Source organism: Hypanus sabinus, chromosome 13 (genome assembly GCF_030144855.1).
Source record: "Hypanus sabinus isolate sHypSab1 chromosome 13, sHypSab1.hap1, whole genome shotgun sequence".
Classification (NCBI taxonomy): Eukaryota; Metazoa; Chordata; class Chondrichthyes; order Myliobatiformes; family Dasyatidae; genus Hypanus; species Hypanus sabinus.
Genome location: NC_082718.1, coordinates 789,151 through 806,468, shown reverse-complemented (window position 1 = coordinate 806,468; position 17,318 = coordinate 789,151). Strand labels below are relative to the sequence as shown.

Here is a 17,318-nt window from a genome sequence, read left to right as displayed (position 1 = left end):
AATCTGAGGGGGATCAATATCCTTGCAGGAAGTTTTACTAGAGCTGTTGGGAGTGGTATAAACTAATACGGCAAGGGAATGGGAACCAGTAAGATAGAGCTGAGGATGAGCCAGCAGGTTGACCAGTAAATGATGTAAGGAAGTACAAGGCAATGATTGGGTGCAACTGCAGACAGAACAAAGAGGTAAGTTGCACCACAGAGGAAAGATTGTTAAGGGTGAAGAAGGTGCTGCAGGGATTGAAGGTGCTGTATTTAAATGCATGTAGCATTCAGAATATTGTGGAAAAACTCATGGCGCAATTGCAGATTGGTCAGTATCACAATGTGAGCATCACTGAGTCATGGCTGAAAGAAGATCATAGTTGAAAGTTTACCATCAAAGGATATACTTTGTATCGAAAGGACAGGCAAGATGGCATAGGTGGTGGTGTGGCTAGAGATGAAATTACATATTTAGAAAGGGTTTGACATAGGGTCAGAGAATATTGTATTTTTGCGGGTGGAGATAAGACACTGCAAGGGTGAAAAAAACCCTTATGGGAATCATATATAGACATCCAAATAGTAGGAATCATATATAGGCCTCCAACTAGTAGCCAAGATATGGGGTTGAAATTACAAAGGGAGCAGGAAAAGGCATGTAATAAGGGTAATGACACAATAGTAATGGGGGACCAATAAGCAAGGGGATTGGGAAAATCACATTGGTGTCAGATCGCAAGGGAGGGAATTTGTTGAATGCCTATAAAATGGCTTTTTAGAGAAGCTTGTGCTCGAGCCTACTCAGGGAAAGGCTATCTTAGATTGGGTGTTGTGTAATAACCCAGATTTTTATTAGTCAGCTTAACGTAAAGGAACCCTTAGGAGGCAGTGATCAGGATATGACTGAATTCATATTGCAGTTTGCGAGGGAGAAGCTCAACTCACATATATCAGTATCGCAATAGAATAAAGGGAATTACAGAGGCCTGAGAGAGAGGAGCTTGCCCAGGTGGATTGGAGGGGGGTACTGGCAGGGATGGTGGCAGAGCAGAGGTGCCCAAAGTTTCTGGGAATAGTTCACAAGGCACAGGATAGATATATCCCATAGAAGAAGTTGTTCTCAAATGGCAGGGCTAGGCAACCATGGCTGACAAGGGTAGTTAAGGACTTCATAAAAGCCAAGAAAAGGGCATATAAGGTAGCAAAAGTGAGTAGGAAGTTGGATGATTGGGAATCCAACAAAAGGCAAATAAAAATCTACAAGAAGGGAAAAGATGAAATATGAGGCAAACCAGTCAATAATATAAAGCAAGATACTAACAATTTCTTCAGTTATATTACGAATAAAAGGCAAGTGAGAGCTGATATTGGAGCACTGGAAAATGATGCCTATGAAGTAGTAATAGGGAACAAAGAAATGGCAGATTAACAATAAGTACTTTGCTTCAGTCTTTGCTGTGGAAGACAGTAGCTGTATGCTAGAGGTCCAATTGCGTCAGGTGACTTAAGGTGTTAAGTCATCTGGGCTAGATGGACTACATCCCAGAGTCCTGAAAGAGGTTGCTGAAGAGATAATGGTACTGCTCATGATCTTTCGAGAATCACTCGATTCTGGCATGGCCCTGGAGGACTGGGAAATTGCACATTCACTCCACTCTTTAAGAAGGGAGGAAGACAAAAGAGAGGAATTATAGGCCAGTTAGCCTAACCTCAGTGGTTGGGAAAGAGTTGGGAGTCCATTATTAAGGATGAGGTTTCAGGGTACTTGGAGACTAATGATAAAATGTCAAAGTCAGCCTGGTTTCTGTCAAGGGAAATCATGCCTGGCAAATCTGTTAGAATCGTTCAAGGAAGTAACAAGCAGGGTGGGTAAAGGAGAGGTAGTAGATGTCACTTACTTTGATTTTCAGAAGGCATTTGATAAGATGCTTCACACAAGGCTGCTTAACAAGATAAAATCCTATCATATTGTGGGAAATATACTGGCATGAATAGAGGAATGGCTGACAGACAGAAGGCAGCAAGTGGAATAAAAGGGGCCTCTTCTGTTTGGCTGCTGGTGACCAGTGGTGTTCTTCAGTGGTCAGTATTGGGACCATTACTTTTCACATTTTTTGTCAGTGATTTGTGGCAAAGTTTGTGGATGATACAAAGAAAGGTGACGGGGTAGGTATTGCCAAGGAAGCAATGGCTTGCAGCAGGACTTAGACAATTTGGAAGAATGGGCAACAAAGTGGCAGATGGAATACAGTGTTGAGAAATATATAATAATGCACTTTGGTAAAAGAACAATATCTAAATGGGGAGAAAATTCAAACATCAAAATGCTGAGGGACTCAGGAGTCCTCGTGCAAGACTCCTGTAGGTCAAGTCTATGATAAAGAAAGCAAATTCAATGTTAGCATTTATTTTAAGGGGAATAGAATATAAAAACAAGGTGATAATGCTGAGGCTTTAAGACACCAGTCAAGTGGCTCTTGGAATACTGTCAACAGTTTTGTGCCCCATATCTCAGAAAGGATGTGTTGTCATTGGAGAGTCAGAGGAGGTTTACGAGGATGATTCCAGGAATGAAGGGGATAACATATGAGGAGTGTTTGGTAATTTTGGGCCAGTACTGACTGGAATTTAGAAGAATGTAAGGGGATCTCATTGAAACCTACCAAATAGAAGCATAGAAAAACTACAGTACAATACAGGCTCTTCGGCCCACAATACTGTGCTGAATATATACTTACTTTAGAAATTACCTAGGGTTACCCACAGCCCTCTATTTTTCTAAGCTCCACGTACCTATCCAGGAGAATCTTAAAAAACCCTATTATATTCACCTCCACCACCATCGCCGGCAGCCCATTCCATGCACTTACCACTCTATGGATAAAAAAACACCCCTGACATCTCCTACTTCGAAGCACCTTAAAACTACCCTCTCATGTTAGCCATTTCAGCCCTAGGAAAAAGCTTCTGACTATCACATGATCAATGCCTCTCATCATCTTATACACTTCTATCAGGTCACCTCTCATTTGCCGTTGCTCCAAGGAGAAAAGACCGAGTTTACTCAACCTATTCTCGTAAGACATGCTCCCCAATCCAGGTAACATCCTTGTAAATCTCCTCATATAGTTTCCACATTCTTCCTGTAGTGAGGTGACCAGAACTGAGCACAGTACTCCAAGTGGGGTCTGACCTGGGTCCTATATAGCTGGAATATTACCTCCCAGCTCTTAAACTCAATCCCACGGTCGATGAAAGCCAAAGCACCGTACGCCTTCTTAACCACAGAATTAACCTGCGCAGCAACCTACCTATTTCCTCAACAGTATCTGCCTGCTACCAATCTTCGTATCATCTGCAAACTTGGCATCAAAATCATCTACTCCATCATCTAAATCATTGAAATACAGCATAAAAAGAAGCGGTCCTAACACTAATCCCTGTGGACACACCACCAGTCAACGGCAGCCAACCAGAAGATCTTTTATTCCCATTGACTGCCTCCTTCCAATCAGCCAATACTCTAACCATGTTAGTAACTTGCCTGTAATACCATGGGCTCTTGGTAAGCAACCTCATGTGTGACATCTTGTCAAAGGCCTTCTGAAAGTCCAAATATTCAATATCCACTGCATCCCCTTTATCTATCCTACTTGTAATCTCCTTAAAGAATTCCAAAAGGTTTGTCAGGCAAACGTTAAGGAAACCATGTTTACTTTGTCCTATCTTGTCCTGTGTCACCAAGTACTCCATAACCTCATCTTTAACAATTGACTCTAACATCTTCCTAACCACTGAGGTCAGACTAACTGGTCTATAATTTCCTTTCTGCTGTCTTTCTCCTTTCTTAAAGAGTGGAGAGACATTTGCAATTTTCCAGTCCCTTGGCACCATGACTGAGACCAATGAATTTTGAAAGATCATTACTAATACCTCCACAATCTCTATTGCTCAGAAACGCAGCATCCATTATTAAGGACCTCCAGCACCCAGGGCATGCCCTTTTCTCACTGTTGCCATCAGGCAGGAGATACAGAAGCCTGAAGGCACACATGCAGTGATTCAGGAACAGCTTCTTCCCCTCTGCCATCCGATTCCTAAATGGACATTGAAGCTTTGGACACTACCTCACTTTTTTTAATATGCAGTATTTCTGTTTTTTGCACATTTTTAAAATCTATCCAATATACATAATTGATTTACTTGTTTATTTATTATTATGTTTTATTTTATTGTTATTATTATATTTTTCTCTCTCTGCTAGATTATGTACTGTATTGAACCGCTGCTGCTAAATTAACAAATTTCATGTCACATACCATTGATAATATACCTGATACCAATTCTGATTCTGATTCTGCTACTTCTTTCAAAACCCAGGGTGCAGTTCATCTGGCCCAGGTGACTTATGTACCATTGGGTCTTTCAGCTTTTTGAGTACCTTCTACCTTGTAAAAGTAACTATACTCACTTCTCTTCCCTCACACCTTTCAGCATCTGGCACACTGCTTCCACAGTGAAGACTAATGCAAAATTCTCACTTAGTTTATCTGGCATCTCCTTGTCCCCTGTTGTTATTTCTTTGGCCTCATTTTCTAGCAGTCCTATATCCACTCTCATTTCTCTTCTAATTTTTACATACTTGAAATTTTTTTACTGTATGCTTTGATATTGTTTGTCAGCTTGCTTTCATATTTCACCTTTTCCCTCCTTATGATTATTTTAGTTACTCTCTTATAGGCTTTTAAAAGCTTCCCAATCCTCTATCTTCCCACTAACTTTTGCTTTGTTGAATGCCCTCTTTTTCTTTTACATCAGCTTTGACTATTTTTGTCATTTGAGTAGCTGTAGCGTATTCTAAAAACAAAGTGTAGCACCAGGGGAACATCTATCCTGCACCTTCCTCACTTTTCCCAGAAACTCACACCATTGCTGTTCTGCTGTCGTCCCTGCCAGCATCTTCTTCCAAACTACTTTGGCCAATATCTCTCTCATACCACTGTAATTTCTTTTACTCCACTGAAATACTGCTATGTCAGACTTTACTTTCTCCCTATCAAGTTTCAAGTGATCATACCTCCTAAGACTTCTTTTCCTTAAACTCTCTATTCACCTCAGGTCCATTGCGTAACACCCAATCCATATAATTGATCACTTAGTAAGCTCTAAAAATTACTCTAAAAAGCCATCTCACAGGCATTCAGCCAACTCACTCTTTTGTGATCCATTACCAACCTGATTTTCCCAATCGAGCAGCATGTTGAAATCTCCCATGACTATCATAACATTCAACAAACAAGAGAAAATCTGCAGATGCTGGAAATCTAAGCAACAGACACAAAATTCTGTTGGAACTCAGAAGGCCAGGCAGCATCAGTGGAAAAGAGTACAGTCCTGCTATGGAAAAAAGTCCTGCTAAAGGGTTTCGGCCTAAAACATCGACTGTTACGCTTTTCTAGAGATGCTGCCTGGCCTGCTGAGTTCCTCCAGCAATTTGTGTGTATTACCTTCATTACATTGTCCTTTTGATACACCTTTTCTATTTCCCTTTGTAACCTGTCGTCTACATCCCAGCTACTGTTGGGACACATGTATATAACTGGCATAAGGATTCTTTTACACTCAACCCACAAGGATTCAACAGCTTCCGATCCTACTTCACATCTTTCTACTGATTTGATGTCATTTTTTACAAGCAGAGCCATGCCACCCCCTCTGCCTACTTTCCTATTCCTCCAATACAACGTGTAACCTTGGATATTCACCCCCCCAACTACAACCATCCTTCAGTCACTATTCAATGATGGCCACAACATCATACCTGACAATCTGTAATAGTGCAACAGATCATCCACGTTATTTCATAGACTCCGTGCATTGAGATATAACACTTTGAGTACTGTATTTGCTACCTATTCTGATTCTGCATCCCTACTGCACTGATACTCACATTGTTGGTTGCAACTTTGCCCTATCATCTGCCTGCTCTTCATGACAGTCTGACTGCATGCTGTCTTTGATTTTTTATTATTCATCCTATCCAGAATCTCTTCACTTTAGTTCCCACACCCCTACCAAATTAGTATAAATTCTCTCGAACAGCTCTAACAAACGTGTCCACAAGAATATTCCCTCTTGAGTTCAGGTGTAACCCGTCACTTTTGAATAGGTATTACCTTCCACAGAAGCCCTGCCCCCTGCACCAGCTTCTCAGCCGTATGTTTCTTTAAAAAATATTAAAAATGGAAAACTAAAATTTTCATTGGAATGCAATGTATGGACTTGTGGCCTACATTCTTGCATTTAGGACCAAATTTCTATTCCTTGGCTGAAAACATTTTGAACTAAATGAGCATGTCTAGAATTAGCAAATGTCAAAGTAAATTTATTATCAAAGCATGTATACCATATAAAACCTTAAGATTTATTTATTTTCTTGCAGGCAGCAACAGGTTTGTTGCTGTGGCAGGGAGGTTTGCTAAGCTACTGGGAAGAGTTCAAACTAGAATTGCTGGAGGGTGGGAACCGAACAGAAGAGTTGGAGAAAGGGGGTGTTGGAGTTCAACCCAGATAAATGTGAGGTGGTTCATTTTGGTAGGTCAAATATGATGACAGAATATAGTATTAATGGTAAGACTCTTGGCAGTGTGGATGATCAGAAGGATCTTGGGGTCTGAGTCCATAGGACACTCAAAGCTGCTGTGTGGGTTGACTCTGTGGTTAAGAAGGCGTATGGTGTATTGGCCTTCATCAATTGTGGGATTGAGTTTAGGAGCCGAGAGGTAATGTTGCAGCTATATAGGACCCTGGTCAGACCCCAGTTGGAGTACTGTGCTCAGTTCTAGTCAGCTCTTTACAGAAGAATGTGGAAATTTGAGAAAGGGTGCAGGAAAGATTTAGTGGGATATTTCCTGGATTGGGGAACATGCCTTTGGAGAATAAGTTGAGTGAACTTGACCTTTTCTCCTCGGAGCAACGGATGATGAGAGGTGATCTGATAGAGGTGTACAAGATGACAAGAGGCATTGATCATGTGGATAGTATGACTAACACAAGAGGGCACAGAGGTTATAAGATGCTTGGAAGTAGGTACAGAGGAGATGTCAGGTGTAAGTTTTTTACGCAGAGAGTGGTGAGTGTGTGGAATGGACAGTGGTGGAGGCAGATGCAATAGGGTCTTTTAAGAGTCTCATGGATAGGTACATGGAGCTTAGTAAAATAGAGGGCTCTAGGTAACCCTAGGTAATTTCTAGAGTAAGTACATCTTCACAGCATTGTGGGCCAAAGGGCCTGTATTGTGCTGTAGGTTTTCCATGTTTCGATGTAACATGAAAATAAGGACACAAAATATAATCAATGAAAAGGCAGAGTCCTAGAAAGTGAATATACAGCTTGTGGAGTTAGTTCAGCATAGAGATGTTACAATACAAAAGGAGCTCACTTTGCCCAATATGTCCCTGCTAGTTCTTTATCAAAGCAACTCATTCTTTCCACCCCCTGATTCCTGGCATAATGCTTTTATTCGAGTTACTGGCACAGGTACATATATATAGAGGTTACTGTTCTAGCCAGTGTTTGTGATCTATAGGGTCTCAGGGTCAACGAAATGTAAACGTTGACAAATATGGAAGGGATTTTGCTGCATTTTCACTAGAGCTGGCAGCCACTGTAGTCACTGCATTGTGGTGGATGATCATTGAGTCCAATGATGGGGATTAAACCAACTGTCTGCTGGAAATTACTGATCTCCTTGAGTGTTGATGGAAGGTACGTCCAATAAATACTATCTTACGTGGGATTAAATTTCAGAAACTTCTAGACGGACTATTCCAAAGCAGAGCAAATAGAGCAGATAAAGCAGGTGGGTTGTGATATCCTCTGATTTGCTGGCCACATTCTGCAGCTTGTGCATCATCAGTGTTTTGCAGTTTGCAAGTTTCCTTTTTTAGTTCGGGTATGTGGTTTCCTTGTTGGGGGTGGGGAAGAAGTCATCTCCATGGTGATGTCAGCTGAGGATGTTGTGAGCAGCTCTTGTATATTGCCAAATTAGGACATCTGTAGAAAGCATGCTGCATCTTCGCACAGTATAGAAACTTCTGGTCTTTCCGTTGGCATCAGAAATGTTATATTGAGGCATCTTTATTAATAGGAAATTAGATATTGAAAAGAAATTGCGGTCTCTTTTTGTCCCAAATTACAACAAAATCAAAATGTGCCTTATTTCCTAGGACTGACAGAAATGCCCAATTGTTCATGTGGGTCCTTGGCCTCCATCTTACAATCAGATACACACTATACCTGTGAACCCAGGCAGACAAGCATTGGAAACTAAGACACCAGGAATTGGGAAGAATGATCGAGAGTAATAGGCTGATGTCTAAAACCAATGCATTATCTTCCTGTTCAGGGAGATGTTACGGAATAGTTCAGCTGTGTACTTTAACTGTCCTGACCAATATTCCTCCCTTAATTAATTCCACTAGTCATTTATTGCATTGTAGTTTGTGGAACCCAATGTGGAAATTGACTGCTCTATTGGTCTGCACTGCAAAGGGTCATGAATTTGTTTGTGGCTTCTGAGGATGTGAAAGTTAATATATAAATGCAAGAGTATTGACCACAATCTGTGAATTTAAGAGGTTGTCTAGATCATTTGAGGAACTATAGTTCCTGCATTTCTAGGGTTGCTATAGTGTGGGGGTCTCTGGAACACAATTTCTTGTTGTACTGGGTTTTTTGGGGTCCAAGAACCTGGCGAGCTGGAGGACCTGGAGTTTGATTCCCTGGTGTTCTTTCCAGGATCTGGATTATGTGGTGTTGCAGTTTCACATTTTTAAGTTTTCTGAGGATTTCTGTCTCCACGATATGTTTAGGCTGAGGGTTCCAGATCCCTACCACCCTCTGGGGGAAAGAATACACTTCCTCTGTATTCCCTATTACGTTTATTGATAGATAGATAGATAGATACAGCATGGAAAGGCCCTTCTGACCCAACGAGCCACACCACCTAGCAACCAGCTACTTATCCTAGCCTAATCACAGGACAATTTATAATGACCAGTTAATCTACCAACCAGTATGTCTTTGGACTGTGGGAGGAAACCAGAGCACCCAGAGGAAATCCACACAATCATGGGCAAATTGTACAAACTCCTTATACATTACACTAGAATTGAACTCTGAACTCTGATGCCCAGAGCTGCAATAGAACTGCTATGCTACCATGGAGCCCCATTACTTTAAGTGTGTGCCCCCTAGTTCTGGATCCTTCAACTAATGGCTTATATGTTTTTTTTTAATTTACTCTATCTAGGCACCTAATAATTTATACACCTCAGCTATGACTTTCTTCTGCCTCCTATATTCAAAATAAATAACCACAGCTTATTTAATCCTTCCTCATAACTAATATTTACAGTCTCTGCACATCTCTGCTGTACGCTCTCCAGTTTGAGCACACTTTTCCTGTAACATGATTGCTTTCAACCTATGGCCTTGGTAAACATTCTACTTCATTTTAGTTGAACAGTCCTGCTTTCATTTTTGAAGGCCTTTTGAAGTGGTGGTTAAAATGGCATGCATGCCTTTTTAACCACCACTCTAAAAGACCTGTTGTTTTTAAGGATTTGTAGCTGTACATGCCAAGATTCTTATATTTCTTCACATTTCCCAATATCCTCCTATTAGTCCTGCCAAAGGGCTTCAACCCGAAGCACCAACTGTACTTTTTTCCCTCGATTGTATTGAATAGAATTGAATTGATTTTATTACCTACATCCTTCATATACACGAGGAGTTATTGGTTGAGATTAGGCCAATCAATGTAGTATCGTCAGCAAATTTATTAGCAGATTGGAGCTGTGGGTGGTGATACAGTCATGGGTGTACAGAGAGTAAAGGAGGGGGCTAAGGACGCAGCCCTGAGGGGGCACATGTGTTGAGGGTCAGAGGGGCAGGGGTGATGGAACCCACTCTTACCACCTGTCGGCGATCTGCCAGGAAGTCCAGAATCCAGCTACACAAGGCACGGTGAGGGCCGAGGTCCCTAAGCTTCTTGTCAAGCCTGAAGGGAATTATGGTGTTGAACGCTGAATGGTAGTCCAAGAACAGCATTCTCACATAAACATCCGTCTTCTCCAGATGTGTAAGGACACTGTGTAGAGCAGTGGCTATTGCGTCATCTGTCAATCAGTTGTGTCAGTAGACAGATTGTAGGGGTTCAATGTGGGTGACAACATGCTGCAAAAGTAGTCCTTGTCCAGCCTTTCAAAGCATTTGCTTATACTGAGGTGAGTGCAATAGGACACCAGTCGTACAGATATGTTTCCTTGGACTTTCAAGGTACAAAAATAATTGTGGATGTTTTGAAGCAGGAGGGCACTCTACATTGGGAGAAGGAGAGATTAAAAATGTCTGTAAACACACCTGCTAATTGTGCCGCGCATATCCTGAGCACCTGCCCTGGGATGCCGCCTGGTCCCACAGCCATGCAGCTGTCCACTCGTTCGAAATTTCTGCGTAACTCAGCCACAGAGATGGCCAGGGTGCAGGTCACTTCCATGGTTCTCCTCAGGGGCTCAGTGTTGGTGACATCGAACCAAGAGTAAAAAAGATTTAGCTCATCTGAAAAAGTGACAGCAATGTTGGAAACACCACTGCATTTAGCTTTGAAGTCTGTGATGGTGTGCAGAACTTGCCAGAAGCTGCATGTGTTGTTGTTGGAGAGCTGCATGTGTTGTTGTTGGAGAGCTGTGTCTGGACAATGCCCCGTGTTGTTGTTTCGCTGCTTTGATGTCTTTGCGCAGATCGTAGCTGCATTTCTTGAGTTCCTGTTGGTTGCCAACAATGTAAGCTCTGTGTTGTGCGCTAAGTGCTGCTCATATGGAACTGTTGTTCCAGGGTTTCTGGTTTGGATAGACCCTGACCGATTTCTGGGGGACAACATCAAGATGCTGCCTGGCCTGCTGAGTTCCTCCAGCATTTTGTGTGTGTTGCTTGGATTTTCAGTGTCTGCAGCTTTTCTGTTTAGTTGTGATCCTCCTATTATTGCATGTTCCTTTGTTTTTGCATCTCTCAAAATACTGTAGCTCTGATTTCTCTGCATGGTATTTAATTTGCTACCCGTGGCTGATCTAATCAGGTTTGTAGTTAGTGTTAATTCCTGTATGTTGATGGTAGGGATTCAGCAGTGATGATGCCATCAAATGTCAAGGTTTGAATCTCTCTTATTTATGATGGTCGTGTTTGACAAATCTTTGGCATAAATATGATGTGCTATTATGCTAGAGTGTTGTTCGTGATCTGTACAGATTCTTCTGTCACCTGATCAATTAATAATGCAATTGAACATTGTGTGATCATCACTGAACAATGAAAAGCTTGGTTTTGAGTTGGAAGAATGGCTATTGATGATGCAGTAGAGAATGGTTGTTGCTAGACAAACCTGCGGTGATGCCCTGAGATGGGGCTGATCAACCACCAGCAACCAAAGCCATGCTGCTACTTGTGACTTCAAGTAACAAGGAATTCTCTATTGTTCACCATTAACTTAAATTTTACCATGACTTCATAACATTGTATGCTGACAACTGTGACTTTGTTGTCAGGGCAGACACTCTCATCACATCTGTGGAATTTATCTGTTTTGTCCTTACTTGCACCGTGTCTGAAACTATGTTGTCTCAGCTGAACACAAGGATAACAACTTACTGACACCATCAATCTCACTACCTATCACTCTACAGATCTCGGGGTACTTCCCTGAATGAATCGTGGTCACTCTAGAAGTTCAGTGCCATCCAGATCAAAATAATGCATTTTATTGGCTTTCAAATTGACCGCCCTAAGCATTCACACACTAACATGACACATTACGATTTTAGTATCTTGCCAAACCCACTTTGACAGCATGTTGCAAACCTGTAAGCTATACTATTGAGAAGGACAAGTGCGACAGGCATCTGGTAAGTCCAGCACCTGTAAATTCTTTGGTTGGCATCCACTATGTTTATTGAGAAATATAACACTGATCCTTCAATAACGCGTTTAAATTTCAGAACTCATTATTCAACTTCTCTATGGGAACACAAGTATGGATATTCTTCACCAGATAATAAGATCATAAGATACAGAAGCAAAATTAGGCCATTTGGTCCTTCGAGAATGCTCTGCCATTTCATCATGGCTGATCCATTTTCCCTCTCAGCTCCAATATCCTGCCTTTGCCCTATATCCCTTCATGCCCTAACCAATCAGGTATCTATCAACCTCTGCTTCAAATATACATAAAGACAGCCTCCATGGCTGTCCAGGCAAAGAATTCCTCAGATTCACCACTCTCTGGTTAAAGAAATTCCTCCTCATCTCCATTCTAAAAGGATGCCCCTCTTTTCTGCTGTGTCCTCCAGTCTTAGACTCTCCCATCATTGGAAACATCCAATGATGTTTAAAAGAAGTTAAAGGGAGACAGTTATTTCTTCAGCGGTTTGATCGGAGCATGATTACGCAAGCATGTGGACGTCAGCCAGTGAGTACAGTGAGAAGAGTTTAAAAGTAGACAGCTTTACAGAGCAGGCAACGGAGGATCGGGTGATTGAGTAGAGGGAGACAGAGTAGGAAGGCTTTGGCTCGACAGGGCTTCGGCATTAATGGGTTGAGGCAAGGTAGGTTACCTGTGCAGAATACAGACAGGAAGTACGTGTGTGAGGCCAGTGTTCTGTGCTCAGTGTCAGATGTGGGAGGTCCGGGAGACTCCCAGCCAGCTGTGTTGAGCTGCAGCTTCTTAGGGACCACGTTAGGGAACTGGAGATGCAGCTCGATGACCTTCGTCTGGTCAAGGAGAGTGAGGGGGTGATAGAAGCTATAGACAGTTTGTCACATGAGGGCCTGGGGAGACAGATAAGTGGGTAACAGTCAGGAGAGGGAAGGGCAGGAGTCAGAGGCTAGAGAGTACCCCTGTGGCTGTACCCCTTGACAATAAGTACTCCTGCTTGAGTACTATTCGGGGAGGGGAAACGGCCTAACTGGGGGAAGCAACAGTGGCTGTGCCTCTGGCACAGAGTCTGGCCCTGTGGTTCAGAAGGGTAGGGAAAGGATTAGGATGGCAGCAGTGAAAGGGGACTCGATAGTTAGGGGGGCAGACAGGCATCTCTGTGGACGCAGGAAAGAAGCAACCAGATGGTAGTTTGCCTCCCAGGTGCCAAGGGCTGGCATGTTTCTGATCGTGTCCCTAATATCCTGAAGTGGGAAGGAGTATAGCCAGAGGTTGTGGTACATATTGATACCAGCGACACAGGCAAAAAAAGGGAGGAGGTCCTGAAAGCAGACTACAGGGAGTTAGGAAGGAAGTTGAGAAGCAGGACCACAAAGGTAGTAATCTCGGGGTTACTGCCTGTGCCACGAGACAGTGAGTATACAAATAGAGTGAGGTGGAGGTTAAATGCGTGGCTGAGAGATTGGAGCAGGGGGTAGGTATTCAGATTTCTGGATCATTGGGACCTCTTTTGGGGCAGGAGTGACCCAGGTTTGCTAAGGTTATTGGGGAGAGTTTAAACTAGGATTGCTGGGGCATGGGAACCAAACTGAAGCGACGGAGGAACAGCAGTTGGCTCACAAATAGAGGAAGCTTGTAGACAGTGTAAGAGGGAGGATAAGCAGGTGATAGAGAAGGGATGCGCTCAGACCAATGGTTTCAGATATGTCTATTTTGGCCTTTAGCTCTCTTATAGCTAGGAGGATGCTTTTGTTTAAATGGAAAGATGTTTTTCCTCCTACTCATGCTCAATGGTTATGTGACATTATGTCATGTTTAGATTTAGAGAAGATTCGTTGTTCAATTTCTGAATCTCGTAAAAACTTTCAAACATTGTGGGAACCTTTTCTGAATTATTTTCAAAACCTTCAATTTGTTGTTTAAGCTCAGATGTTGGCTATTATTAATTTTTATTATATGAGAAGGTATTTTACCTTCTTTTTTCCTTAATGAACAGCTTCAGTCTTGGTAGGGGTTAGATTCTTTTTTTTAAATTAGTATAGTTCAATATAACCATTGATTGACTTATATGAATACAGGGTAATGTGATTGTTATTATGAACAGATATAACGTAATTGGTAGTTTTTTAATCTTTTTTGATCTTTTATATACACTTTCTTGTACTCTCTATTCTTCTATGTAGAAACTAATAACATATTGGAAAAGAAAAAGTTATTGCACAGAGCATTATGAACAAAGCAGATGTGCTAAGAACATGGATTAGTACTTGGAGCTATGATATTGTGGCAATTACAGAAACTTGGATGGCTCAGTGTCAAGAACAGTTTCTTCAGGTGCCAGGCTTTAGATGTTTTAGAAAAGGCAGGGAGGGAGGCAAAAGAGGTGGGGGCATGGCACTGTTGATCAAAGATAGTGTCACAACCATAGAAAAGGAGGAAGACATGGAGGGTTTGTCTACAGAGTCTCTGTTGGTGGAAGTTGGGAACAGGAAGGGGTCAATAACTCTACTGGCTGTTTTTTATAAACCACCCAATAGTAACAAGGACATCGAAGAGCAGATAGGGAGACAGATTCTGGAAAGGTGGAATAATAGCAGGGTTGTCGTGGTGGGAAATTTTAATTTCCGAAATACTGATTGGCATGTACCTAGAGTGAGGGGTTTAGATGGGGTAGAGCTTATTAGGTGTGTTCAAGAAGCTTTCTTGACACTACATGCAGATAAGCCTACAAGAGGAGAGGCTGTACTTGATCTGGTATTGGGAAATGAACCTGCTCAGGTGTCAGGTCTCTCAGAGGGAGAGCATTTTGGAGATAGTGATCATAATTCTATCTCCTTTGGAGAGCATTGGAGAGGGATAGGAACAGACAAGTTAGGGAAGCATTTAATTGGAGTAAGGGGAAATATAAAGCTATCAGGCAGGAAGTTGGAAGCATAAATTGGAAACAAGTATTTTCAGGGAAATGTACAGAAGAAATGTGGCAAATGTTCAGGGGATATTTGCGTGGAGTTCTGCATAGGTACATTCCAATGAGACGGAAAGGATGGTAAGGTACAAGAACCGTGGTGTACAAAGGCTGTTGTAAATCTAGTCAAGAAGAAGAGAAGAGCTTACAAAAGGTTCAAAAAGCTAGGTAATGTTAGAGAACTAGCTCAAGAAAGAAATTAGCAGAGCCAGAAGGGGCCATAAGAAGGCCTTGGCGGACAGGATTAAGGAAAACCCCAAGGCATTCTGCAAGTATGTGAAGAGCAAGAGGATAAGACGTGAGAGAATAGGACCAATCAAGTGTGACAGTGGAAAAGTGTGTATGGAACCACAGGAGATAGCAGAGGTACTTAATGAGTACTTTGATTCAGTATTCACTACAGAAAAGGACCTTGGCGCTTGTAGGGATGACTTACAGCGGACTGAAAAGCTTGAGCATGTAGGTATTAAGAGGATATTCAGGAGTTTTTAGAAAGCATCAAGTTGGATACGTAAATCACTGGGACTGGACGAGATGTACCTCAAGCTACTGTGGGAGGTGAGGGAATAGATTGCTGAACCTCCAGCATTGAGTTTTCGGAGGATTGCAGGTTTGAGGATGTTGTTCCATTATTCAAGAAAGGGAGTAGAGATAGCCCAGGAAACTATAGACCAGTGAGTCTTACTTCAGTGGTTGGTAAGTTGATGGAGAAGATCTTGTGAGGCAGGATTTATGAACATTTGGAGAGGCATAATATGTTTAGGAATAGGCAGCATGGCTTTGTAAAAGGCAGGTCATGCCTTACGAGCCTGATTGAATTTTTTGAGGATGCAACTAAACACATTGATCTTGATAGAGCAGTAGATGTAGTGCATGTAGATTTCAGCAAGGCATTTGACAAGGTAGCCCATGCAAAGCTTATTGAGAAAGTAAAGAGGCATGGGATCCAATTGGAAATTGCTTTGTTGATCCAGAACTGGCTTGACCACAGAGGCAAAGAGTGGCTGTAGATGGGTTATATTTTGCATGGTCAGTCACCAGTGGTGTGCCTCAGGGATCAGTTCTTAGACCCCTAATCTTCATGATTTTATAAATGACCTGGATGAAGAAGAGGAGGGATGGGTTAGTAAATTTGCTGATGACACAAAGGTTGGAAGTGTTGAAGATAGTATGGAGGGCTGTCAGAGGGTGCAGTGGGACATTGATAGGATGCAAAACTGGGCTGAGGAATAGCAGATGGAGTTCAACTAAGATAAGTGTGAGGTGGTTCATTTTGGTAGGTCAAATATGATGGCAGCATATAGTATTAATGGTAAGAGTCTTGGCTGTGTGGAGGATCAGAGGGATCTTGGGTTCTGAGTCCACAGGATACTCAAGGCTGCTGCGGAGGTTGACTTTGTGGTTAAGAAAGCATACATTGGCCTTCATCAATCGTGGGATTGAGTTTAGGAGCTGAGAGGTAATGTTGCAGCTATATAGCACCATGGTCAGACCCCACTTAGAATACTGTGCTCAGTTCTGGTCACCTCACTATAGGAAGAATGTGGAAGCCATAGAAAGGGTGCGGAGGAGACTTTCAAGGATGTTGCCTGGATTGAGGAGCATGCCTTATGAGAATAGGTTGAGTGAACTCGGCCTTTTCTCCTTGGAGTGGCAGAGGATGAGAGGTGACCTGATAGTGTGTATAAGATGATGAGAGGCATTGATCTTGTGGATTGTTAGAGGCTTTTTCCCAGGGCTGAGATGGTTAACATGAGAGGGCACAGTTTTAAAGTGCTTGGAAGTAGGTACAGAGGAGATATCAGGGGTAACTTTTTTATGCAGAGAATGGTGAGTTCATGGAACAGGCTGCCAGCGACAGTGGTGGAGGTGGATACGATAGGGTCTTTTAAAAGCTTCCTGCACAGGTATACGGAGCTCAGAAAAATAGAGGTCTATGGGTAACCCTAGGTAATTTCTCAGGTAAAGACATGTTTGGCACAACTTTGTGGGCCAAAGGCCTGTATTGTGCTGAAGATTTTCTATGTTTCTATCCTCTCCACATCCACATTATCAAAGCCTTATGCTATTTGATAGGTTTCAATTAGGTCATCCCTCATTGTTCTGAATTCTAGTCAATACAAGCTCAGAGTCATCAAATGGTCTTCATATAGCAAGCCATTCAATCCTAGAATCATTTTCGTGAACCTCCTTTGAATCCTCTCTCGTTTCTAAGATAAGGGGCACAAAATTGCTCACAATGCTCCAACTTATGCCTCACCAGTGCTTTATAATGTCTCAACATTAAGCCCTTGCTTTTATATTTTAGTCCTCTTGAAATGAATACTAACATTGCACTTGCCTTCCTTACAACAGACACCACTTGCAAATTGACTCT

General features: G+C 42.2%; 1 protein-coding gene across 7 annotated transcripts in view; it reads right to left on the bottom strand.

Moving 5' to 3' along the window:
• LOC132403569 (src substrate cortactin-like) overlaps positions 1–17,318 on the bottom strand; it is a 109,283-nt gene that overhangs the window by 70,123 nt on the left and 21,842 nt on the right. Inside the window, exon 2 of one of the 7 annotated variants that reach the window (XM_059986975.1) lies at positions 10,410–10,607. The exons of the other annotated variants lie outside the window; for them this stretch is intronic. Within the exon in view, the coding sequence (XP_059842958.1) occupies positions 10,410–10,429 (20 nt within the window). The 5' untranslated portion in view covers positions 10,430–10,607. The remainder of the gene's footprint in view (positions 1–10,409; positions 10,608–17,318) is intronic. 7 annotated transcript variants of the gene reach the window in all.